Here is a 25,788-nt window from a genome sequence, read left to right on the forward strand (position 1 = left end):
CAGAGAGTTTTCTACAACTTGCAGCAGTGGAGGAAGTCAGGGAGCTCTGGTGTGAAGATGAATCTCACCTCATGCAAGGACTTCACATGAGGATTCCAGATCCAGCCACACCCTCGATTTCAGCCTGTGCAGAGAATCCACCCGACCAGGGCCAGGATGGCTGACCAACGGAAACTGTGAGACAGTAGGTATGTTATTTTAAGCCATTAAACTTGTGTTAATTTGTTGCAGCAGGAATAGAAAACAAAAACATTTTGGTATCAGATAAAATTCTTTATTTTCCAACTCTGGCCATTGCTAATCTATCATTTAGTTCAATCTTTTTGATTGGGCATCAAAAAAGTTTGGGCATAAAACTTTTTGGTTGGGACCCCTTTGAACTCTTAAAAATTACTGATACAAACATTTATGTGGCTATCTTTGTTGATATATGTCATAATAGAAACTGAGAATTTGTTTAATATTTACTTTTAATTCATTTAGAACTATTTCCATTATATGTTAATATACTGTATTTTTATGAAAAATATCTTTTATAAGACAAAAAAACAGTTAAAACAGTAGCTATATTTTACATTTTTGAAAAATGTCTAAATGTTTGGACATCTAGCTGTTATATCATCTTCTACATTCTGTGTGTTGCACTATTATATGTCATGATGCTTCTGGGAAACTCTACTAACTGAGAGTGAAAAAGGCAAGAAGTGTCTAAATATTATTATAAAAATATTTTTGATCCCACAGACCCTTGGAAAAGTTCTCAGAGATTCCCACTTAAAGAATCAAAAACTTTATCTTTTAAATAATTTATTTATCTAAGTATATATATATAGTATATATTAATATATGCAATTATATTGATAATTTATATGTCTGTATATTATAATTTAACTTAAATTTATATTTAAACTTCAGTCTCCACATCAGTAAAAAGATAATGATGATATTAAACTATGTAGTTCCAGGTGGCATTAGAGGTAAAGAATCTGTCTGCCAATGCAGGAGATGCAAGAGATGCAGGTTTGATCCCTGGGTCAAGAAGATCCCCTGGAGAAGGGAATGGTAACCCACTCCTGTAGTCTAGCCTGGAAAATCACATGGACAGAGGGGCCTGCCAGGCTACACTCCATAAGGTTGCAAAGAATACACAGTCTGATATAAAGCATCTGGCACATTTTCTTAAAACATAAGAATGGTTTTATAATTATTGCTTTTGGCTGTTAGAATCCTTCCTCATTAATATCTATTCACCAGTACAGCAGACAAAGACACATCTTGGCATGGAGGATCTGTTCTGTCTCAAGGCTGTCATAACAGACTCCATGGAAAGTCATCTTTCAACCATCTAAATGTATACTTTCATGGGGATTGTAGAGAAGCATACGTTCTTAAAACCAATCACTTGAAGGGAGTTGGCAATGTAATTTATGATATCTGTCTCAGGTTTATAACTCTAGATATATTGAAAATGTGTGTAGAGACAGTATGATGCTAGTGTCTGCTCTGACTGTTTTCTAGAATTTTTCCTCCATGGGCAATTCCACACAATCTTAGCTCTTCTGCAGAGGGAAATTTTAGGGATCCCCCCCCACTCCCCCTTAGAGAGAAGATAAAAATATGTTGTATCTTATGATCCTTCTGGGAATTTGAATTCTCAATAGAAACTCCAGAATGTTTTTAATTCATCTGATTCTAAAATAAAACCTATGCCTCTTGGGGTTCTTTGAAGAACCTTAACAAGTCCAATAAGCAATCCATCCTGTGTCTGGAATTCAATCCTCTGACAGCTGCTGAGGGAGCAGGACTCTGAACCATTTCAGAGGTACTGTGCTCACCCTTGCGGGGTTTTATTCTAGGTCAAAGAAGATTCTTATGAGAAATCCAGAGCTAGCATCTCCTTGAGTAGAAGAGATTGATTTATGCTGGGAGGTGATTTCCACTACAGGTAGGTGAGATAGGACAAGTCAGTAGCAGACACCACCATGGCTCTGGGCACAAGAACGACATCCCTGGGTGATCTTTCCTCCCATTCATATTGTGCATCTTAGGTAGGAAAATAGACACGCATGTCTCCCTCCCTGACCTTAGGAAATTTCTGCCTACTGAGCTGTGTGTGTGTGTTTAGCATCCCTCTCAAAATCATCTCCCAGTGTAACTGAGTGGTGGAGGTTCAAGCTGGCCCCACTCTCAATGAGAAGGGGCTCAGACAATGAGAGGCTCTATATCCAGGCATTGTCTCTGAAACAGCCAAATTAATAAAATGACTTTATGTATCAGCTGGGCTTCCCTGGTGGCTCAGATGGTAGAGACTCTGCTTGCAGTGCAGGAGACTTAGGTTCAATCCCTGGGTCGGGAAGATCCCCTGGAGAAGGGAATGGCTACCCACTCCAGTATTCTTGCCTGGAGAACTCCATGGACAGAGGAGCCTGGAGGGCTACAGTCCATGATGTCACAAAGAGTCAAACACGACTGAGCAACTAACAAAGATATTGATGTCCAGGGAAGCCTCCCTTAGAAAATAAAATTCTAATAACAATTACAGCAAATCTTTTCTTTGCTGAAATAATGTAAGAGATACATTTTCCATATATCTAATCTTTTTTAGAACCATCCTTAGGGTATCACCCTGTTGTGATGATTATCAGATTTGAAATCACAGTATTTTATATAAATAACTTTCCTGTCATAAAGAAGATAGAATGAGTTCCAACACTTCCAACGAGAGGTGGAGAAATAAATAAAATCCATAGATCATGAAACTTTCTAATTTATAGGACTGGCCCAGTAGACAGAATTACTCATACTGACCATGCAAACCTTTTCTTATCTGAGCTGTTATTGTTTTATTTACTGTACTGGAAAGGCAAAGATTTGGGCATCACTTTTCTGACATTTTCTTGCTTCTTCCAGTACAGTATCTGCTTAAGAGTTTTAATCTTTATTCAATTTTATTTTTATGCTGTTTAATTTTAACAGAAAAATGATAATAATGGTAATGAAAAGGAAAAATTTAAAAATTATTAATTCAGGCACAAAATTAGCTAGACCAAAAGGTGATAAACGTACATTCCTACTGAATAGTAATAGACTGAGTTACCTTCAACAAATATTATGGTTCTTCATGTTCAGAGAGTAAATGTGTGCTTGTTGCTGTTGTTTAGTTGCTAAGTCATGTCCAACTCTTTGGGACCCCATGAATTGCAGCACGCCAGGCTTCTCTGTCCTTCACTATCTCCCAGAGTTTGCTCAAACTTGTGTCCATTGAATCAGTGATACAATCCAACCATCTCATCCCCTGTTTCCCCCTTCTCCTTTGGCCCTCAATTTTCCCCAGCATCATGGTCTTTTTCAATGAGTCAGATCTTCACGTTAGGTGGCCAAAGTATAGGAATTTCAGCTGTGTCTAAGAATTTCTCAGTAGAGATGTTGCTATCTCCATTTTATGTAATATAGGTATGTATAGGTATGGTCTTTCATTGTAGCAAAAATCAATGTCACAAACTTAATACCATTTACACAGAACCCCCCCGCCCCCAAAAGCAATCACATTTATGGAAATGAAGAAACTGTAATTTTGTCTCTGTTTCATTTGCCAGTAATCAGATCCTAACTAAGAACTTTTCTAACAAAATAGAAGCCATGTGTTGGTCAATTGAAGGTGGCAATAGAAGATATTAGAAATATGCATTTTTGAATTAAAATGAAAATCATCCATTTAACAAACATTTCCTGAGCTTGCTTCACCTAGAATCATATTAGTTATTATGAGACATAAAAATGTACATGACATATTCAGTTCAATTCAGTCACTCAATTGTGTCTGACTCTCTACAACCCCATGGACTGCAGCACACCAGGCTTCCCTGTCCATCACCAACTCCCAGAGCTTACTCAAACTCATGTGCATTGAGTCGGTGATGCCATCCAACCATCTCATCCTCTGTCGTCCCCTTCTCCTCCTGCCCCCAATCCCTCCCAGCATCAGAGTCTTTTCCAATGAGTCAACTCTTCGCATGAGGTGGCCCAAGTACTGGAGTTTCAGCTTTAGCATCATTCCTTCCAAAGAAATCCCAGGGCTGATCTCCTTCAGAATGGACTGGTTGGATCTCCTTGCAGTCCAAGGGACTCTCAAGAGTCTTCTCCAACACCACAGTTCAAAAGCATCAATTCTTCAGAGGTCAGCTTTCTTTATAGTCCAGCTCTCACATCCGTACATGACTACTGGAAAAACCATAGCCTTGACTAGATGGACATTTGTTGACAAAGTAATGTCTCTGCTTTTTAATATGCTATCTAGCTTATTAAACTAGTCAAACTAGTTATAACTAGTCATTAAACTGGTCATAACTTTCCTTCCAAGGAGTAAGCGTCTTTTAATTTCATGGCTGCAATCACCAACTGCAGTGATTTTGGAGCCCCCCAAAATAAAGTCAGCCACTGTTTCCACTGTTTCCCCATCTATTTGCCATGAAGTGATGGGGTTGAAGATATAACTCCTTTAACTTTCACTGTTGACAAAGCCTACACATTTAACAGGTGCCTGAGGAGTCTCCTCATATGAATCTACTCAAATCTCAACAGTAGAAAATAACCATTTTATATGTCGTCTGAATACTAGCCTTAAAATGGGGTTAGAGACTGAATGACTAAATTCATCCTATACTTATAAGCATTAAAAAAAATGTGTGAACTAAAATAATATCCACCATTTTAAGAGACAACTCATAATTACTTGGAGGGAATTTACTGTAAGCCATGTGTGATAAAATGCCATTATATTTTTGCAACATTTTAACAAGGTATGGTATTAATTGTATGAAAGTAATGTTAACTCCAAAAAATAACGTTAACCCCAAAATCACTGCGAATGGTGACTGCAACCATGAAATCAGAAGACGATTACTTCTTGGCAGGAAAGCAATGACAAACCTAGACAGTGTGTTGAAAAACAGAGACATTACTCTGCTAACAAAGCTGTATCGTTAGGCTGTGGTATTACCAATGGTCACTGACCACTGTGAGAGCTGCACTGTGAAGAAGGCAGACCACCAAAGAATTGATGCCTTCGAACTGTGGTGCTAGAGAACTCCTGAAAGTCCCTTAAGACAGCAAGGATATCAAACCAGTCAATCTTAAGGGAGATCAACCCTAAATATTCACTGGAAGGACTGATGCTGAAGGTGAAGCTCCAGTATTTTGGTCATCTGATGGGAACAGACAATCTTTGGAAAAGTCCCTGATGCTGGGAAAGATTGAGGGCAGAAAGGAAGAGGGCGTCAGAGAATGAGATGGCTGGACGGCATCACCGATAAAGTGAACATGAACTTGGGAGATGGTGAGGGACAGGGAGGCCTGGCGTGCTGCAGTTCATGGGGTTGCAAAGAGTCAGACATGACTGAGTGACTGAGCAACAACAACTTGTAATTATTTAACGTGTATAAGCAAAAATCTTTCTTTTACTGTAATGAATCAAATAATTACAGTTGCCATCACATAGGAGAAACAGGAATCTCTCTCAAGTTAGAAACTGGAATTGAGAAGAAAACACTAGGTTAGATACAACATGAGAAATCTGTGTTTCTTGTTCTTAATATAGATGTAAAGCTATCCAGGACGGAAATATGAAGAGTGGTATCAGGGCGGTTTGTTTCATGTGGAACCTGGAGAGTAAAAACACGAATGAAAGTGTTATAATTTATGAACTTAATTAGGAGTTAAAATATTAAAACATTTTTATTCAAGGAAACAGTATGCAGCCATTCAAAGTATGTTACAGAGAAATATTTAGACATGGAAAATCATTCCTGATGTTTATAAGTGAAAGAAATAGGTAACTAACAACACTGACACACATATATATACGTATACATATAAATGGATGTACAGTAAAATGGTGTGACTATGTATACAGAACATTAACAATGATCATCTATGGTTGTATGTTTTAGAGTACTACCTCTTCAGTCTTTTAAATACAGTTTCACGATGTTTTCCTAAGAAGCTTTTGAAACAATGTCAAAAACTCATGCAAGGTAGGTACGACATTATTCACACCAGGAACCACACTCTTAATATGTTCAAAAATCTGTGGTTTTTTTGAATAGAAATAAAAGCAAGAAAATCGTATAAACATTGTCATTAACAGGCTACTAGTTACAAATACAGGGCTTACCAGGTGGTGCTAGTGGTAAAGAACCAGCTTGCCAATGCAGGAAATATAAGAGACTCAGGGTCAATACCTGGGTGGGGAAAATCCCCTGGAGGAGGGCATGGCAACCCACTCCAGTATTATTGCCTGGAGAATCACACAGACAGGGGAACCTTGTGGGCTACAATCCATAGGATCACAAAAAACATGACTAAAGTAACTTAGCACACATGCAGTTACAAATATATATATTAACTTAAAAAAGTACTGAATAATATCAAGACCATTTTCTTCAAAACTATTATTCAATTTAGTGAAATTGATTTGAGAGCATAAGGGAAGACAGGTAAGATATATTTTCAAAGTAATTAAAAGAATCAGTTATTCCCTATAACAATTTGTGCACATTCCCAAATTAAATGTTGATTCTTTTCAATGAGGACATAAAAATCTGGCAAATATCATGATAAAAGTAAAAATTATTAAAATTCAGATACTGCTTTATATGATTTGTTTTTACTAAAAGTAATCAGATCTCTTTGGAGAAATGACTGTGTCCATGGCTGAAGTGGAAAATGTAATAAAACAGCTTGAAACATCTTATCAGAAGTAAGAAAGTACTCAAAAATTATGGGAACACATTAAAATGCCAAAGGAGTGAACTTTGAGGTTCATATCTAGAACAGTTAAGGATGTAATGATAAATAAATAGTTGTAATCCATTGATAAAAAAAATCATGAGTCCATATTGACAGACAAAACAGAGAGAGAGAAGAGACAGATACAGATGCACTTGTTGTTGTTCAGTTGCTCAGTCATGTCAGACTCATTGTGACCCCAGGGATTGCAGCACACCAGACTTCCCTGTCCTTCACCACCTCCCGGAGCTTACTCAAACTCATGTCCATTGAGTCAGTGATGCCATCCAATCATCTCTTCCTCTGTTGTCCCCTTCTCCTCCTGCCTTCAATCTTTGCTAGCATCAGGGTCTCTCTGATGAGTTAGCTCTTCACATCAGGAGGCCAAAGTATTGAAGCTTCAGGTTCAACATCAGTCCTTCCAATGAATATTCAGACTTATTTCCGTTAGGAGTGACTGGTTTGATCTCCTTGCTGTCCAAGGGACTCTCAAGAGTGTTCTCCAGCACCACAGTTCAAAAGCATCAGTTCTTCAGTGCTCAGCCTTCTTTATGGTTCAACTCTCACATCCATACATGACTACTGGAAAAACCATAGCTTTGACAACGTGAACCTTTGTTGGCAAAGTAATGCCTCTGCTTTTTAATATGCTGTCTAGGTTTGTCATAGCTTTTCTTCCAAGGAGCAAGTGACTCATAGAGACAGATAGATAGATATAGGACTTTTCCATATACTAAACTTGACAACCCATATATATAAAAGCAATGAATGAGTTGGAATGCCACATTTTGTAAACATCATTACTAATAATTGAATCAGGCAAGTAATCGATAGATGCTCAAATGAGTTGCTGAAAGCTTTATGAGGAACAGAATATTTACATATTAATTTTAATGGATGCTCCATTAAATTACATTAGGGGAAAAAAAGAATGATTTTATAATGGAGATGGTTGTGATGAATCATCTTTACCAAGTGATCTGAGTTAGTGTCACCAACAATGGGACAAGTTAATATCATGCACCTACTCAGGGATGTTTTTCCTGAAGAGGGTGAATAATCTGAATCAAAAATGGGGAATTTTGTATCATTCCATTTGAGGAACACTCTACTAAAGAAGTACTCTTATTCCCTTAAAATATATCAGTGTCATGAAACCCAAAGAAAGATTGAGTATTCCAAATGAAGGAAAACTAAAGAGTGGGAGGACTAGCGAGAGAAAACTATGAATTAAAAAATCATGTTAATATGAAATTGCCTGATTTTAATAATTGTATTGTGGTTAAGTTAAATAAGTATCTTTGCTCTTGGAGAAATAAATGAGGAATTTAAGGTAAATATGCATCATGTCTCCAATGTAAACTGAAGGGGTTCAGAAAGAAAGAATATGTTATATATGGAGAGAAAAAGAGAATAAAAAGGCAAATATAAAAGAAATATTAAAATTCATTGTATCTGGGTTTTTGTATATGGGAGTTCCTTGTACAGTTCTTAACGCTTTTCTATCTTTAAATATGTCTCATATTCATCGATTTTGAGGAGTACGTAGGACAAGGACTCAACCTTTGTCTGAGCTCATTTTGAGATGAGTAACTCCAATTTCCTTGATCCTCCACCTCTAACTCCTCTTATCACATTTCATTCCTTGACAAGCTGTCATTAAGGAATGGAAAGTAACCAGTCATGGGTCACAGAATTCATCTTGGTAGGCTTCCATCTCAGCGCAAAGATGGAAAAGCTTCTCTTCTGGATCTTCTCCCTGTTTTACATCTTCAGTCTGCTGGCAAATGGCATGATCTTGGGACTCATCTGTCTGGACCTGAGACTGCACACCCCCATGTACTTCTTCCTCTCACATCTGGCCATCATCGACATGTCCTATGCTTCCAACAATGTCCCCAAGATGATGGCAAACTTAGCAAACAAGAATAGAACCATCTCCTTTGTCCCATGCATACTGCAGACTTTTTTGTATTTGGGGTTTGCTGCTACGGAGTGCCTGATTTTGATGGTGATGTCCTACGATAGGTTTGTGGCGATCTGTCATCCCCTCCAGTACACTGTCATCATGAACTGGAGAGCTTGCAGGGTCCTGGCTACCACTTCCTGGGCATGTGGATTTATTCTGGCTCTGGCCCATGCAGTTCTCCTCCTAAGATTGCCCTTCTGTGGGCCTTGGGAAGTGAACCACCTCTTTTGTGAAATTCTGTCTGTCCTCAAGCTGGCCTGTGTTGACACATGGATCAACCAAGTGGTCCTCCTTGCTGCTTCTATATTTGTCTTAGTTGGGCCCCTGTGCTTAATGCTAGTCTCTTACATACATATCCTCTGCGCTGTCCTGAAGATCCAGTCAAAGGAGGGCCGCAGAAAGGCTTTCTCCATCTGCTCCTCCCACCTCTGTGTGGTTGGACTCTTCTTTGGCATAGCCATGTTGGTTTATATGGTGCCAGACTCCAATCAACGAGAAGAGGAGGAGAAAATACTGTCCCTGTTTCACAGTCTCTTTAATCCATTCCTGAACCCTCTCATTTACAGCCTGAGGAATGCTCAGGTGAAGGGTGCGTTGTACAGAGCTCTGCAGAAGAGGTCCGTGTGAGGGGTACATACAGTGTTGTTTGGGGATTTTCTTTTAAAATGTGTGGCTTGCTGAAAGAAAAACTCAGAAAAATTTCCCGATGAGAAATTTGATATGAATATGGTAATTGTCCAAATTCTATAAGGCAAAGACTCTTGGAAATGAGCATCTTTTGTCCCTTTGTCTTTCAGTTCAGTTCAGTTGCTCAGTCGTGTCCGACTCTCTGCGACCCCATGAATCGCAGCATGCCAGGCTTCCCTGTCCATCACCAACTCCCGGAGTTAACCCAAACTCATGTCCATTGAGTCAGAGATGCCATCCAGCCATCTCATCCTCTGTCGTCCCCTTCTCCTCCTGCCCCCAATCCCTTCCAGCATCAGGGTCTTTTCCAATGAGTCAACTCTTTGCATGAGGTGGCCAAAGTACTGGAGTTTCAGCTTCAGCATCAGTTCTTCCAATGAACACCCAGGATTGATCTCCTTTAGGATGGACTGATTGGACCACCCTTTGTCTTTAGGGACAGCTAAATTATCAGATTATTTAGTCTTTCTTAAAAAATATTGAACTCTATCTTTTAAAACTAGGAATATTAATGAATGAAGAAAAAATGTAGGAAAATTACATTCTTATATTTTTCTGGCTTATGTACTTAGACATACATGACTTCTTATCGCCTTCTAGTAGCTGGACACAGTACAGTAAAATTATGTCATAAGAGAAATCCTCCAAAGTAGAGCTGAAATTTCAATACAGAAAATACTGAAGTTAAATTATTCTCTCTCACCAATTTTAAGGCCAATGGATGAAGCAAGAGTTTAGATAATCTCTAAATTCCTTGTGGAATAATTTAGAAGTAGAGAGAAAAAGTTAGAGAGTTAGTTAGTTAGTTCAATGAGAAACTCTGTAAACAAACATATAAAAGTTTAGGATTTGATCAAATGAAGAAAATTCATTAATAATGTTTAAATTATACTGGAGGTATGGGTTTTGAGTACTGCTCAAACTTTATATTTACTCTTATATTATGATGATTTCTAATAAGACAAGATTTAATCAGTTGAAGTTCCTGAAATTTTCATCACCAATATTTTTGTAATTTTAACCAACCTGTCTGAAGATGGTTTAGGGTGGCACCAAGCAGAATGAGACAACTATGATATAACTGACATTATTTCTCATTCATGGTGGCAAAAGTTTCATGGACTTATGAAAACAGATTAAACAACTGTCTCCATGATGCTGATGGAAATTATTACGATTGGATGTTTGCATATATTGCAAAATGATCACCTAAATAAGTCTAGTTACATTCATCACCATAGGTAGTTACAAAAATGTTTTTCTTGTGATGAAAACTTCTAAAATCTACTATCTTAGCAACTTTCAAGTACATAATATAGTATTATTAATCATAGTCACTACTCTGTAATATGTCCCCTTGACTTATTTATTTTATAATTGAAAGTTTATTACTCTTGACCCCTTAACCGATTTTGCCCACCCTCCACCCTCTTCCTCTGCCTCTGGGAACCACCAATCTATTCTCTGTATCAATGAGCTCGGTTTTTGTTCTAATATTTGTTTTAGGTTACACATATAAGTGAGATTATATGCTATTTGTCTTTCTCCCTGACTTATTTTACTTATCATATGCCCTCAAGGCCCTTGCAATGTTGTTGCCAATGGCAAAATTTCCTTCCCCCATTATATATACAATTTATTCATTGAGGGACGCTTAGATTGCTTCCACATCTTGGCTATTGTAAATAATGCTGCAATGAACATGGGGGTACATATGTCTTTTTGAGTTGGTGTTTTTGTTCTTTTGGATAAATACTCAAAAGTGGAATTGCTGGAGCATTTGGTAATACTATTTTTGAGGGAGAACCCTCCATACTGTTTTTCATAGTGGCTATACCAATTTGCATTACCACCAACAGTGCACAAAGGTTCTCTTTTCTCCCCATCCTTGTCAACACTTGTTATTTCTTTGTTGTTGTTGTTTAATAGATATTCTAATAGGTGTAAGATGGTTTGTTATTGTGGTTTGTTTGTATTTCCCTAATGATTAGTGATATTGAACACCTTTCAATGTACCTATTGTCCATCTGTATGTCTTCTTTGGAAAAAGTATTCAGATCCTCTGCCCACTTAAAAATTGGTTTCTCTCTCTCTCTCTCTCTTTTTTTTTTTTGCTATTGAGTTGTATGAATTCTTTATATACTTTCGATACTAACCTCTTGTAAGATTTCCAAATATCTTCTCCCATTTGGTAGGTTGCCTTTTCATTTTGTTGATGGTTTCCTTTGCTGTGCAGACTCTTTTCAGTTTTATTATTAAATGCATCATAATGACATTGATTATTCACTATTTTCTGACAGGTCATGAAAATTTTATTTACCTCAAGAGTTGAATTCTAGATTAAGTACAAAATTGATCATAATTAACTTACATTTTAAAAATATATAGTGCCCAAAGCATGAAATATACTATTCAACACTGTAAGTAGATATAATAGGTGTTAAAAAAGACAACCAGTCAAAAAGGTGACGTCCAGATTACTGCTCTAGACATTACACATAAATAAACACATGGATAGAGTCACTTAGCCTGGCAGAAGATAATTATTTTTACAAACTTCTTTGTTGCAGGTTTTTTCCATAATTATTTTATGCCTAAATTGTTCACATGCTGCCAATGTATAATTGTAATTATAATTTTAAAATAAAGGGAATCCTTAAAATATAAACTGCTACCATTTTTAGAGTTAGAAGTTCTTCAAATAAAATAGTTCTAGAGAAGGTCTAAGTGTTTCAATTCAGTGCTCCCAGTGAGAATTTAAAAATTTGGTTATGCTATGCTATGCTAAGTCACTTCAGTTGTGTCCGACTCTGTGTGACCCCATAGACGGCAGCCACCAGGCTCCCCCGTCCCTGGGATTCTCCAGGCAAGAACACTGGAGTGGGTTGCCATTTCCTTCTCCAATGCATGAAAGTGAAAAGTGAAAGTGAAGTCGCTCTGTCGTGTCCGACTCTTAGCGACCCCATGGACTGCAGCCTACCAGGTTCCTCCATCCATGGGATTTTCCAGGCAAAAGTACTGGAGTGGGTTAAATGTTGCCCAAAGTCAATACCTAAGATTCTAAAATGTCAGTCTATATATTTTGAATATGTTTAAGTATATTCAACAATATAAGCAATCCTTGTCAACTATAAGGTTATTTCAGTGAATCAAATGTTTATTTTCTCTGTATAATTGAAAATAGGAAAAATCATCATATGGTTGTAAACATAATGCATTTTTAGGTAAAAGTATAAAGCATTTCTCCATTTTGTTATTTCTTTTAAAGAAAGAATGAATGAAAAAAAAAAAACCAGTAAAATTCAATGCTCTTAAAATAAGGTAATAAAAAATAGCATCTCTAAACAATTATCTAGTTCAAAATTATTTTTAGAGTATGATTTTTTAGCATAATTTTATTTTCACACTTGTTCTTAGCTATACATTTTCCCTTCCATTCCTATAATACTGTCAAGATGTTAGAGCGATATTTTTGTTGTTCTGATGTAGCTGTGAATACTGTATTGTACGTTGCATTACAGGAAAGCTTATAGAACCTTTCATTCTAGGAGAGGGCCAGTATAGGAGCCTTCTGGTAATTGGAAGTTATGAAGTTTCTACTGAGTCATAGTGGAGACAAATTCTACCCTGTATCCTGACTGAAAGCTTTCATTCTCACAAAAAAGGTCATGGAAGAGGGAACACACACACACACACACACACACACACATTTGGACACAACACTGCCATTATACAAAACAATACAATGACCCAAATGTCAAGGATTCAGAGATACATCAGGTTAAAAGAGCAGACACTGCTAGGTTGGAGTCAGAGAGACAAGTGAATGAACCCCATTTTCCCCTACTTATTTTGTGGCTGGAGTCAGTACTTAAAATATAGGACCCTCGTGGTGAAATAGGAACAATCTTATGTCATAGAAAATTAAGACCTGCCAATGAGATACTGCGTCAGCACAGTGCTCGACACATAACATACACGGAGAAAATGCTGTTCTCGAGTACATAATATCTAGAGGCCAGTGGTCAAGCCTGAAGCCTGAGGGTTGTCCCCAGTTGTGGACACGATATGAAGAGTCATGTGTCCAGCTGCCCAGAAGTAAGGCTCTCTCCACTTGAGCTCTGCCTCCAAAAGCAGGGTCCTGCTCTGGGGCCTCTCACAGCTGAACAAGTAGTTGTGTTGGCAGCAGTTGCATACTTACTAGTTATCGTTATTATGCCAGATCAGTGTTATTCATTCACCTTCAGAGTCTTCAGAGATGTCTGGTTTCTTATCCCCAGCAAGGATCCTTTCATTCTTCTACTATTTGAGAAAGCAATATCTTTTATGGCCACAAGACAATGTCAGGGGCTCTGAAAAGTCAAGGGAGTAATATCTTCTATCCAAATATGGTACCTTTTCCTTAAGAATAATGTAAAGAACCTGTTAGGTGACCAGCAGCATTGACAATTGATCCTTAAACAACATGGGCTTTTGAAAATCCATGTATAACTTATAGCTGGCCCTCCATACAGGTGGATCTTCTGTTTGTGTGGATTCAATCAACCACAGATTGTGTAGCACCATAGCATTTACTTTTGAACAAATTTGCATATAAGTGGGTCCATGCAGTTCAATCCCCATGCTGTTCAAGTGCTAACTCTACATGGGTAGGGGGCTCTAATTTCTTGAAAGAGGTGCTTCTCAGTCACTTTCTCTACCATTTTCTCAAATAAAGACTAATCTCAGTGCCTATGGTGTAGAACAGCAGTCCCCAATCTATTTGGCACCAGGAATCAGTTTCATGGAAGACGATTTTTCCACAGACAGGGTTGGAGGGATGGTTTGGGGATGATTCAAGCATGTTACATTTATTTTGCTTTCATTTATTTTACTTTATTTCAAGGGCTTCCCTTGTGGCTCAGCTGGTAAAGAATCCAGCTGCAATGCAGGAGACCTGGGTTCGATCCCTGGGTTGGGAAGATCTCCTGGAGAAGGAAAAGGCTACCCACTCTGGTATTCTGGCCTGGAGAATTCCATGGACTGTATAGTCCATGGGGTTGCAAAGAGTTGTACAAGATTGAGCAACGTTCACTTTCTTATTTCTATTATTACTACATTAGCTCTACCTCAGAACGCCAGGCATTAGGCCTCAGATGTTGGGGACCCCTGGTGATAGAAGGTTCAATCCAGGGACAGATGACAAATATAAGTACACAAGAATCAGAGCAGGTAGTGGGAAATACAATTCAATAGAAGAAAATGATGTAGGCTTTAATTAGAAGCCCCAGTGGCTCTAGAGGTAAAGAACACGTCTGCCAATGCAGGAGACACAGGAGACATGGGTTTGATCCCTGGATAGGGAGGATCCCCTAGAGAAGGAAATCACAATCCACTCCAGTGTTCTTGCCTGGGAAATTCCACGGACAGAAAAGCCTGTCTGGCCACAGTCCATGGGATTGGAGCCCCATGGAGTCTAGAGCCTGCCAGGCTACAGTCCAAAGCTGGCTACAGTCCAGCTTTAATTACCTGGACCAGGTGGTTCATTCCTTTCTGCTGGGGTTCTCTAAAGTTTAACTTATTTATGATTATCTGTCACTGTTTCATCCCTGACAAGGCACAACCTGATTAGTGGTGAATCAAGCAATGGGACAGGATATCAATTAGTAACCATTTATTGAGCACAGTCATTGAATGCAGATTCCTGAGTTCAAATCCAAGCTCTGGTACTTACCAGACACTGTGTCTGGGCTGGTTATTTAAACAGTGTCTCAGTCTCCATCTCTGACTCAGTTCTATCATCTGTAAAATGGGAAGAATTTCACTTGGCTCATAGGGTAATCATGCAGATTGAGTTAACTTTTTAACTTCATAGGGCATGCATAAACATAGCAGGGACTGTGCATTTCACTGGTAAATCACATAGAATAGATAAATCTACCATAGCTTGGCATTGTGGTAGGATCAGAAGCCAAGAATAGAAAACTTTCCCCTTTAAGGTATCTTCCTGACCCAGGGATCGAACCCAGATCTCCCACACTGTGGGCATACACTTTACCCTCTGAGCGACCAGAGAAGCCCAGAGTTTGATTAGTCAGTCATAGACCTTGGAAGACTCTAAAGAGGTAGTTGTGTTTTTCTAGCCTTATTCTTTCATTTGGGGAAGAAATTATTTCCCCCACTTTATAGATGAAGCAATCAGGAATATTCAGGAAGTTTAAATTACTTATCAAAAGTGAAAAAAGTAAAAAAGAACTCAATGAGAAGAGAGGAACTAGAAACTGAGGAAGGAGTTGTCTTAAACCTGTAGTGAGACAGGCCTTTTTGGAAGAGGCAATTCACAGCTCCTGCTGAAAGTGCTTAGAATTCTGATAAAATTTCAACAGTTTTCTAAGACACTGATAATCTTTCAAGATCCTTTCTGGGAATGTAGGGTTGCCCACTCAGCTGACTATCAGTTTTGGAACCTACTTACATTTTAGTCCATTTTGAGACTAATCTGATCATCTTTAACCAGACATTTCTTAATGGTTATTGCCTCCCTCTTTTCCTACAAAATGCTCTTACCAGCAAGGGGCATCTTTGAGTGAGGCTTATAGTGTCAATCACTCAGTGCTGTCCAAGTCTGCAACACCATGGGCTGTAGCCTGCCAGGCTCCTCTGTCCATGGGATTCTCCAGGCAAGAACACTGGAGAAGGTTGCCATTTCCTTCTCCAGGGGATCTTCTCGACCAGGAATCAAACCTAGGCCTCCTGTATTGACAAGAAGATTCTTTACCGTCTAAACCATCAGGGAAGCCCAGCAACTTCTCATTTACCAGCATATTTGAAATGAAACTGTGATGTGGGCCCCAAATTATTTTATCTGAGAAGTTGTCTTTAAATATATATGTATTTCCCGACTTAATACAGCATTCCTTTCTATATTCTTAACGATTCTTACTCCTTGCTGCTTCTCATTAATCCTAAAACTCATGGATTCATTGAATTGGAAGAAATACTAAGGATCAACTTGGCCAAATTTCTTCATTGAAAGCATAAGCATCTTCTCAACTGCAGCCATGGAGACTCAAAGAGATCTTTAAGCAAATATAAGTATCTTGAATAAGCTATGTTTATCTTTTATATGGGCAAACTTTTTTTTTCTATTTTCAGTGGATTTATTTATTATTTATTTATTGTCTTTCCCTTTCCCATAGAGGTTCCAGACAAGAGTAAAAGTAAGTCCTCTTCTTTCTCTCTCTCTCTTTCAAAGGATAAGGCAAGAGAAGATATGAGACAACAGTGGTTCTCAAACCTGAGTTTTTTACCAGAACCACTTGGAGGATTTTTAAAACTCTGATTGCTGGCCTCCAATCTGTGGTCTCTGATTCCGTAAATTTAGAGTGAGGTCCAAAATTTTGCATTTTCAACAAATTTCGAGGTTATGAAGATGGTGCCAGTCAAGGAATAGCCCATAAGATAAGCTACCTCAAAGGAAAATCCTTCTTTGATCATCCCTGAGAGAGGGGGTGGACTGAGAGAGATGTTGGGAGACTCTCGGACTGGAGGGGAAGGTGCTGAGTAGATGGAGGGTTAAAGGATGTGATGGGAGAGGGTGTCAGGAAGATTCCTGGAGGGCCTTGATGGGACGTTCCATATGGTAGTCAGGTTCTCACCCTAAGAAGCCACTTCTGATTCTCTACCATTTGACACTCTTTGTAAGGACTGGAGTGTATCAATGTAAACTGGGAAAAGAACTGGTTGAAGGTATTTTGAAACTGCCTTAGGAAAAGGTCAAGACTCCTCTTTTGAGCTCACCACAAGCGAAGTGGTGGTGAGGCAGATCCACTCTTCAGTTCAGTTCAGTTCAGTCACTCAGTTGTGTCCAACTCTTTGCAACTCCATGGACTGCAGCATGCCAGGCTTCCCTATCCATCACCAACTCCTGGAGCTTACTCAAACTCATGTCCATTGAATTGGTGATGCCATCCAACCATCTCATCCTCTGCCGTCCCCTTCTCCTCCCACCTTCAATCTTTCCCAGCATCAGGGTCTTTTCAAATGAGGCAGTTCTTCGCATCAGGTGGCCAAAGTATTGGAGTTTCAGCTTCAGCATCATTCCTTCCAATGAATATTCAGGATTGATTGCCTTTAGGATAGACTGGTTGGATTTCCTTGCAGGGGAAAGTATCTTTGTTGGTTCCTCATATCCAGAGTCCCCTCCACCAGCCCCAAAGGCCTTGTTCAATAGGACAAAGGAGTGGGGAAAATGAATGCAACTTGATTGTAATGTGGATTCCTTCTCTGCCTTCTAATTTCCTGCAGGTGGGATAGATCTAAGAAAGGCCAGGTTCTCTTAATCAAAACGATCCTCCCTAATGTTCTCCTATTTAAAGGTTATTTGGGGAACAGAATAAAATTTGGATTATTTTACAAAAACATCGCTCCCCGCCCGCACCCCCAACATCTATTAACATCTTTGGAGGTATTTTAACCAGTGTTCCCAGCGTGACCGTTGTCACCGCATCACACAGAGAGCCTGACAAACTAGCCGGCCAGGACTCTACCCCAGACCCTCGTCTTCAGAATGAGGACGCTGTAGTCTGGCATCTGAATTGTTAAAAGTTCCCAGGTGATTTTGATGTGCCCTTTAAGGGTCCAAAACAAACAAACAACAATCCGCCCCTCTCCAAAACCCAGTAGCTAGTCACTGCTCTCTGAAGCCTTTAATCCGGGTAGGGAAGAAACGCTGTAACCACCGGCCTGGCCCCGTTTAGGCGGAGGAAAAGCTGCAGGAGGTGCTGAGCTTAGGGAAAAAGAAATAAGACGGTAAGTGGGAGAGTGCTTCTGAAAAGGAGCCGCCATTACTGACCAAGGAACTTTGGCAGAAACATCCAGAATTGTACTAAAATTTGCTGCTGAAAGTCACCAGAGTCTTTAATCAACTGTGGTCTTTGAGAAACACAACAAAGAAAATTTCAGTTTTCCCAAGTCCACCGAGTTTCCGTTCCAGCTCTGAAGCTGCAGTGAGTGAGGGAGAGACTGAAGATAAGGGCCTGAAACTTTTACCTCCATTCTTTCTTTACTTAAAGGCCTAGTTTTCCGTTATTCAAAGGGCTACCCTAATTATGGCTTCTTTATAACTGGCAGACCACTCTCGGGGCGCTTAAAGGCATCAGCGCTTGGAGGATGCCCGAAAAAGGGAACAGTGGTTATTCCATGTGACATAAGGTGTTTGTTTGTTTGTTTAAGCTTTGCTAAGAGTTGTGGTTTGAATTTGTCTTGGAGGGAAATGGGATGCATTGATAATAACTTTGTAACTCATGTCTCTTACCTGGTGAATAGAACATAAATCTGAAATATTTGGTTAAAGTCTCTGCTTATTCAAGAATTTAAAGAAATAAATTTCACTGATTCACATTGTAAATGAACTCCACATCCTTAACTGTAGAAGAAGCTATTTCTTTTCTAATGCTTTTCTCTTGTGTAGCTGTTTTTGACTAGTTGACTCAAAGAATCTGGATAAAATGTCTTGAAAAATGAGCTTCTATGGATAACATGTAATGCTTAAGTATTTTTCTTAATCTGTACAAACTCTTCATCCCTGGAGATAGTTTTGTGTTTTCCACTAATTATGATGGCAGAATTTTCCCTCCATATCTGGTATTCAGAAATTGTGTGTGTGTGTGTGTGTATATACATGTGTGTTTTCCTCAAAGGCTTAAATGCTTGGAAGTTTTTTTCTCCCCCTTCCTATAAAGAACATGTGGGATTCCCTGATAGTTCAGTTGGTAAAGAATCTGCCTGCAATGCAGGAGACCCCAGTTCGATTCCTGGGTTAGGAAGATCCGCTGGAAAAGGGATTGGCTACCCACTTCGGTATTCTTGGGCTTCCTTTGTGGCTCAGCTGGTAAACAACCCATTACAGTGTGGGAGACCTGGGTTCTTCCCTGGGTTGGGAAGATCCCCTGGAGAAGGGAAATGCTACCCACTCCAGTATTCTGGCCTGGAGAATTCCATGGACTGTATAGTCCATGGGGTCACAGAGTCAGACACAGCTGAGTGACTTTCACAAAGAACATGTGGATTCTCAAGATCAGAATTATTTTTTTAAATTTTATTTTATTTTTAAACTTTACAAATTGTGTTAGTTTTGCCAAATATCAAAATGAATCCACCACAGGTATACATGTGTTCCCTATCCTGAACCCTCCTCCCTCCTCCCTCCCCATACCATCCCTCTGGGTCGTCCCAGTGCACTAGCCCCAAGCATCCAGTATTGTGCATCGAACCTGGACTGGCAACTCGTTTCATACATGATATTATACATGTTTCAATGCCATTCTCCCAAATCTTCCCACCCTCTCCCTCTGCAACAGAGTCCATAAGACTGTTCTATACATCAGTGTCTCTTTTGCTGTCTCGTATACAGGGTTATTGTTAGCATCTTTCTAAATTCCATATATATGCATTAGTATACTGTATTGGTGTTTTTCTTTCTGGCTTACTTCACTCTGTATAATAGGCTCCAGTTTCATCCACCTCATTAGAACCGATTCAAATGTATTCTTTTTAATGGCTGAGTAATACTCCACTGTGTATATGTACCACTGCTTTCTTATCCATTCATCTGCTGATGGACATCTAGGTTGCTTCCATGTCCTGGCTATTATTTACAGTGCTGCGGTGAACATTGGGGTACACGTGTCTCTTTCCCTTCTGGTTTCCTCAGTGTGTATGCCCAGCAGTGGGATTGCTGGATCATAAGGCAGTTCTATTTCCAGTTTTTTAAGGAATCTCCACACTCTTCTCCATAGTGGCTGTACTAGTTTGCATTCCCACCAACAGTGTAAGAGGGTTCCCTTTTCTCCACACCCTCTCCAGCATTTATTGCTTGTAGACTTTTGGATTGTAGCCATTCTGACTGGTGTGAAATGGTACCTCATAGTGGTTTTTATTTGCATTTCTCTGATAATGAGTGATGTTGAGCATCTTTTCATATGTTTGTTAGCCATCTGTATGTCTTCTTTGGAGAAATGTCTACTTAGTTCTTTGGCCCGTTTTTTGATTGGGTCATTTATTTTTCTGGAGTTGAGCTGTAGGAGTTGCTTGTATATTTTTGAGATTAGTTGTTTGTCAGTTGCTTCATTTGCTATTATTTTCTCCCATTCTGAAGGCTGCCTTTTCACCTTGCTAATAGTTTCCTTTGATGTGCAGAAGCTTTGAAGGTTAATTAGGTCCCATTTGTTTATTTTTGCTTTTATTTCCAATATTCTGGGAGGTGGGTCATAGAGGATCCTGCTATGATGTATGTCGGAGAGTGTTTTGCCTATGTTCTCCTCTAGGAGTTTTATAGTTTCTGGTCTTACATTTAGATCTTTAATCCATTTTGAGTTTATTTTTGTGTATGGTGTTAGAAAGTGTTCTAGTTTCATTCTTTTACAAGTGGTTGACCAGATTTCCCAGCACCACTTGTTAAAGAGATTGTCTTTAATCCATTGTATATTCTTGCCTCCTTGTCAAAGATAAGGTGTCCATATGTGCGCGGCTTTCTATTTTGTTCCATTGATCTATATTTCTGTCTTTGTACCAGTACCATACTGTCTTGATAACTGTGGCTTTGTAGTAGAGCCTGAAGTCAGGTAGGTTGATTCCTCCAGTTCCATTCTTCTTTCTCAAGATAGCTTTGGCTATTCGAGGTTTTTTGTATTTCCATACAAATTGTGAAATTATTTGTTCTAGCTCTGTGAAGAATACTGTTGGTAGCTTGATAGGGATTGCATTGAATCTATAAATTGCTTTGGGTAGTAACACCTATCCTACTCAAACTCTTCCAGAAAATTGCAGAGGAAGGTAAACTTCCAAACTCATTCTATGAGGCCACCATCACCCTAATACCAAAACCTGACAAAGATCCCACAAAAAAAGAAAACTACAGGCCAATATCACTGATGAACATAGATGCAAAAATCCTTAACAAAATTCTAGCAATCAGAATCCAACAACACATTAAAAAGATCATACACCATGACCAAGTGGGCTTTATCCCAGGGATGCAAGGATTCTTCAATATCCGCAAATCAATCAATGTAACACACCACATTAACAAATTGAAAAATAAAAACCATATGATTATCTCAGTAGATGCAGAGAAAGCCTTTGACAAAATTCAACATCCATTTATGATAAAAGCTCTCCAGAAAGCAGGAATAGAAGGAACATACCTCAACATAATAAAAGCTATATATGACAAACCCACAGCAAACATTATCCTCAATGGTGAAAAATTGAAAGCATTCCCTCTAAAGTCAGGAACAAGACAAGGGTGCCCACTTACACCATTACTATTCAACATAGTTTTGGAAGTTATGGCCACAGCAATCAGAGCAGAAAAAGAAATAAAAGGAATCCAAATTGGAAAAGAAGAAGTAAAACTCCCACTATTTGCAGATGACATGATCCTCTACATAGAAAACCCTAAAGACTCCACCAGAAAATTACTAGAACTAATCAATGATTATAGTAAAGTTGCAGGATATAAAATCAACACACAGAAATCCCTTGCATTACTATACACTAATAATGAGAAAACAGAAAGAGAAATTAAGGAAACAATTCCATTCACCATTGCAATGGAAACAATAAAATACTTAGGAATATATCTACCTAGAGAAACTAAAGACCTATATATAGAAAACTATAAAACACTGGTAAAAAAAATCAAAGAGGACACTAATAGATGGAGAAATATACCATGTTCATGGATTGGAAGAATCAATATAGTGAAAAAGATCAGAATTATTTTCAAAGTAACATCTCTATGCTTAGTAGTGACTCATTTGTAAGCCAGCTGGTCTCTATTAATAAGTCTCTCATATAACCATCTTTTAATTTGTTTTTTTTTTTTTAATCCACATTTCTTTTCAAACCCCTATAAATGATAGCCAAAGTTCTGGTCCATCAAATCTAAATTCTAATTATAGGCATTCTCGTTTCATCTTCTGGTGGCACAAGTTTCATTTCTCATGATCTTTTTCACTTGGGTGGCGTCCTCAGTGTTTAAACAGCAAGACTCCTTGTTTATTATCCCCTCATTTCTGTTGCTTTCCATGCCAGGTGGCTGCCACATCTTTCCTAATGACAGCTGCCTGCCATAGCTGCCACCAGCCCCATGAGGACCATTGTGTGAGTGTAAATGCTCCCCCCACCCAAACCACCTAAACCACCCACTTGTTTGAAGAAATGGAACACAGAAGAATACTTCACTGTAAAACTGGCAACCTTCTGCCTTTGAGTGTGTTTAAAATGCCCAACCAAGGACTGCCAAATGTCCTTAAAGTCCAATTAGAAAGACTTCTCCACTTCAAAAAAAAAAAAAATTCCTGCCATGGTAGAATGTTTGCCACTCAGAGACTTGTCTCAGTGTTTCCTCTTTTTATCGTAGAAACGTATTCTCCTTGCTACTGAACCTCTACTGACATAAAGGTAATAGCAGATGGATTTGAGCCAAAAGCCTATGATTAAAACCCCAGGTCTCTTGCACTGCAGGGAGATTCTTTACTGTCTGAGCCACCAGGGAAGCTCACACTTTCAAAAATTGTGTCCCAGACTTAGTTTTGTCTTTGACAGCAATCACTTAAATTCTATCAACTTTTCAGAAGTCCTTTTGGTTCCAACCTCTCTATAGCTATTCAGCACTCAGCTTCCCTTTTCCTGTGTTACATACGTCACCCCACCCCACCCCCAGACTCATCCCTACACACCCCTACTCCCTCTGCAGAAACTGTGAAGTCACAGTGAGGAACTGAAGGGAGGGGTGCTGTATCTTCTCTTTTTTTCTCCCTGTGTTTCCTCTCTACCATCTCTTTCTCCCTCCCTCATTTTCTCTCCATTTCCTTTTTCTTTTAAAATATCCATAAACTGAACCTAAGCATAAACCCACAATGTCCTGCCAATAAATGTGTTTGAGTATGATTGTACTCATCTTCAAGGGCAGTGAGAACAAAGCTGGCCACATTACCATGTTGTTTTGCATATGCAATATTTAGTCATGATATAGAATGTTTAATATCCCTTATGCATTATTAGGAGCAACTTCAATAGTTCAAATATTCATGTAAATAATATTACATTTTTTTTAAACTTAAAAAATTTGTAAATATTCTTAAAAACAATATTTCTGTCTGTTATCCTTATCAGTTGATCTATATCTTTAGTGCTTGAATAGTAATCACAAGTGCTTGACCTATAGTGAAGTCTTACTAAATATTTTTGAATGAACACAGGTATGAAAAAATGGCTAAATGAATGAAGAAGTAATCATAACATATTTATAAATGAGGAAAAGGACTTACCGATAGGAAAGTGTTAGGAGTTTGGGAGGAGGAATAAAAATGGAATTTGAACAGCTGTCAAGGCCAATATGGTGCTGTATATCTAACAATTCTAAGTCACTGTTTTGATGGACATTATAGTTAATTCTTATCTGTTGTGAAGGAGGCAGCTCGATGTATATTACTTATCAATAGTCCTTCAAACAATAAAACATATCTGCTGTCCTATAGAAAGCAACTTTTTTCATTGAAATTACTAAGCATCGGGCGGGCTGCTCGCTTCATTTCGGGGGCGTCCTTGTCCCTCCACGCCCGGCAGTTCCTGCCTCCGCCTTTCTCAGTCTTCTCGGTCCTACACGGTCCCGAGCGGACGGGCAGGCTGGCTCGGGCTGCGGCGGGCGGGTACGGCTGGAGTGTTCCTCGGCTGGTCGGCGGGACGCAGTGCACGCTGCTTGGCGCCAGGCTGATCGCGCCGCGTCCCCGGAAGCAGTGATGTTGGGCAGCTCCGCGCACGGGCCTGCGGCCCGCGAAGCGGGTTCCGCGGTTTGCAGCAGACGGCGTTCCAGGAGGACAGGAGAACGTCAACCCCGAGAAGTAGGCGCCCACCCAGCAGCTCCGGACCCGGGCTGGGCTGGCAGTACTGAGGGCCAGGAACTCGCGGGGTCCAGCTCCCCAGAGGCCTAAGACGTGACGGGTTGCACCTCTTAAGGATCTTCCTATAAATGATGAGTATGTCCCTGTTCCTCCCTGGAAAGCAAACAATAAACAGCCTGCATTTACTATTCATGTGGATGAAGCAGAAGAAGAGGTTCAAAAGAGGCCAACTGAATCTAAAAAATCAGAAAGTGAAGATGTCTTGGCCTTTAATTCAGCTGTTACTTTACCAGGACCAAGAAAGCCACTGGCACTTCTTGATTACCCAATGGATGGTAGTTTTGAGTCTCCACATACTATGGAAATGTCAGTTGTATTGGAAGATGAAAAGCCAGTGAGTGTTAATGAAGTACCAGACTACCATGAGGACATTCACACGTACCTTAGGGAAATGGAGGTTAAATGTAAGCCTAAAGTGGGTTACATGAAGGAACAGCCAGACATTACTAACAGTATGAGGGCTATCCTCGTGGACTGGTTAGTTGAAGTAGGAGAAGAATATAAACTGCAGAATAAGACCCTGCATTTGGCTGTGAACTACATTGATAGGTTTCTTTCATGCATGTCTGTGTTGAGAGGAAAACTTCAACCTGTGGGCACTGCTGCTATGCTTTTAGCCTCAAAGTTTGAAGAAATATACCCGCCAGAAGTAGCAGAGTTTGTATACAGTACAGATGACACTTATACCAAGAAACAAGTTCTAAGGATGGAGCACCTAGTCTTGAAAGTCCTGGCTTTTGACTTAGCTGCACCAACAATAAATCAGTTTCTTACCCAGTACTTTCTGCATCAGCAGCCGGCAAACTGCAAAGTTGAAAGTTTAGCAATGTTTTGGGGAGAGTTAAGTTTGATAGATGCTGACCCATATCTAAAGTATTTGCCGTCAGTTATCGCTGCAGCCTTTCATTTAGCACTCTACACAGTCACAGGACAAAGCTGGCCTGAATCATTAGTACAGAAGACTGGATATACTCTGAAAACTCTAAAGCCTTGTCTCCTGGACCTTCACCAGACCTACCTCAGAGCACCACAGCACACATAACAGTCAATAAGAGAGAAGTACAAAAATTCAAAGTATCATGGTGTTTCTCTCCTCAACCCACCAGAGACACTAAATGTGTAACAGTGAAAAGACTGCCTTTGTTTTCTAAGATGTAAGTCACTCAAAGTATATGGTGTACAGATTTTATCTTAGGTTTTAATTTTACAATCATTTCTGAATACAGAAGCTTATGGTCCAGTACAAATTATGGTATCTATTACTTTTTAAATGGTTTTAATTTGTATATCTTTTGTAAATGTAACTATCTTAGATATTTGGCTAATTTTAAGTGGTTTCTGTTAAAGTATTAATGATGTCAGCTGTCAGGATAATAATTAATAAATTGATTTGGAAAA

At 39.2% G+C, this 25,788-nt stretch overlaps 1 protein-coding gene and 1 pseudogene across 1 annotated transcript; both read left to right on the forward strand.

Moving 5' to 3' along the window:
• Positions 1-8,452: 8,452 nt before the first annotated feature.
• OR2A13 (olfactory receptor family 2 subfamily A member 13) lies at positions 8,453-9,382 on the forward strand. The gene has a single exon (NM_001390508.1). The coding sequence runs from the start codon at positions 8,453-8,455 to the stop codon at positions 9,380-9,382; it is 930 nt and encodes a 309-aa protein (NP_001377437.1).
• A 14,846-nt stretch (positions 9,383-24,228) lies between these two features.
• LOC786906 (cyclin-A2-like) lies at positions 24,229-25,788 on the forward strand (annotated as a pseudogene).

The sequence above is a fragment of the Bos taurus genome, chromosome 4 (genome assembly GCF_002263795.3).
Source record: "Bos taurus isolate L1 Dominette 01449 registration number 42190680 breed Hereford chromosome 4, ARS-UCD2.0, whole genome shotgun sequence".
In the NCBI taxonomy this organism is placed as follows: Eukaryota; Metazoa; Chordata; class Mammalia; order Artiodactyla; family Bovidae; genus Bos; species Bos taurus.

What these genes read in the sequence shown, in the direction of transcription:
- OR2A13 (NM_001390508.1), top strand. Translation starts at nt 8,453, where the DNA reads ATGGAAAGTAACCAGTCATGGGTCACAGAATTCATCTTGGTAGGCTTC.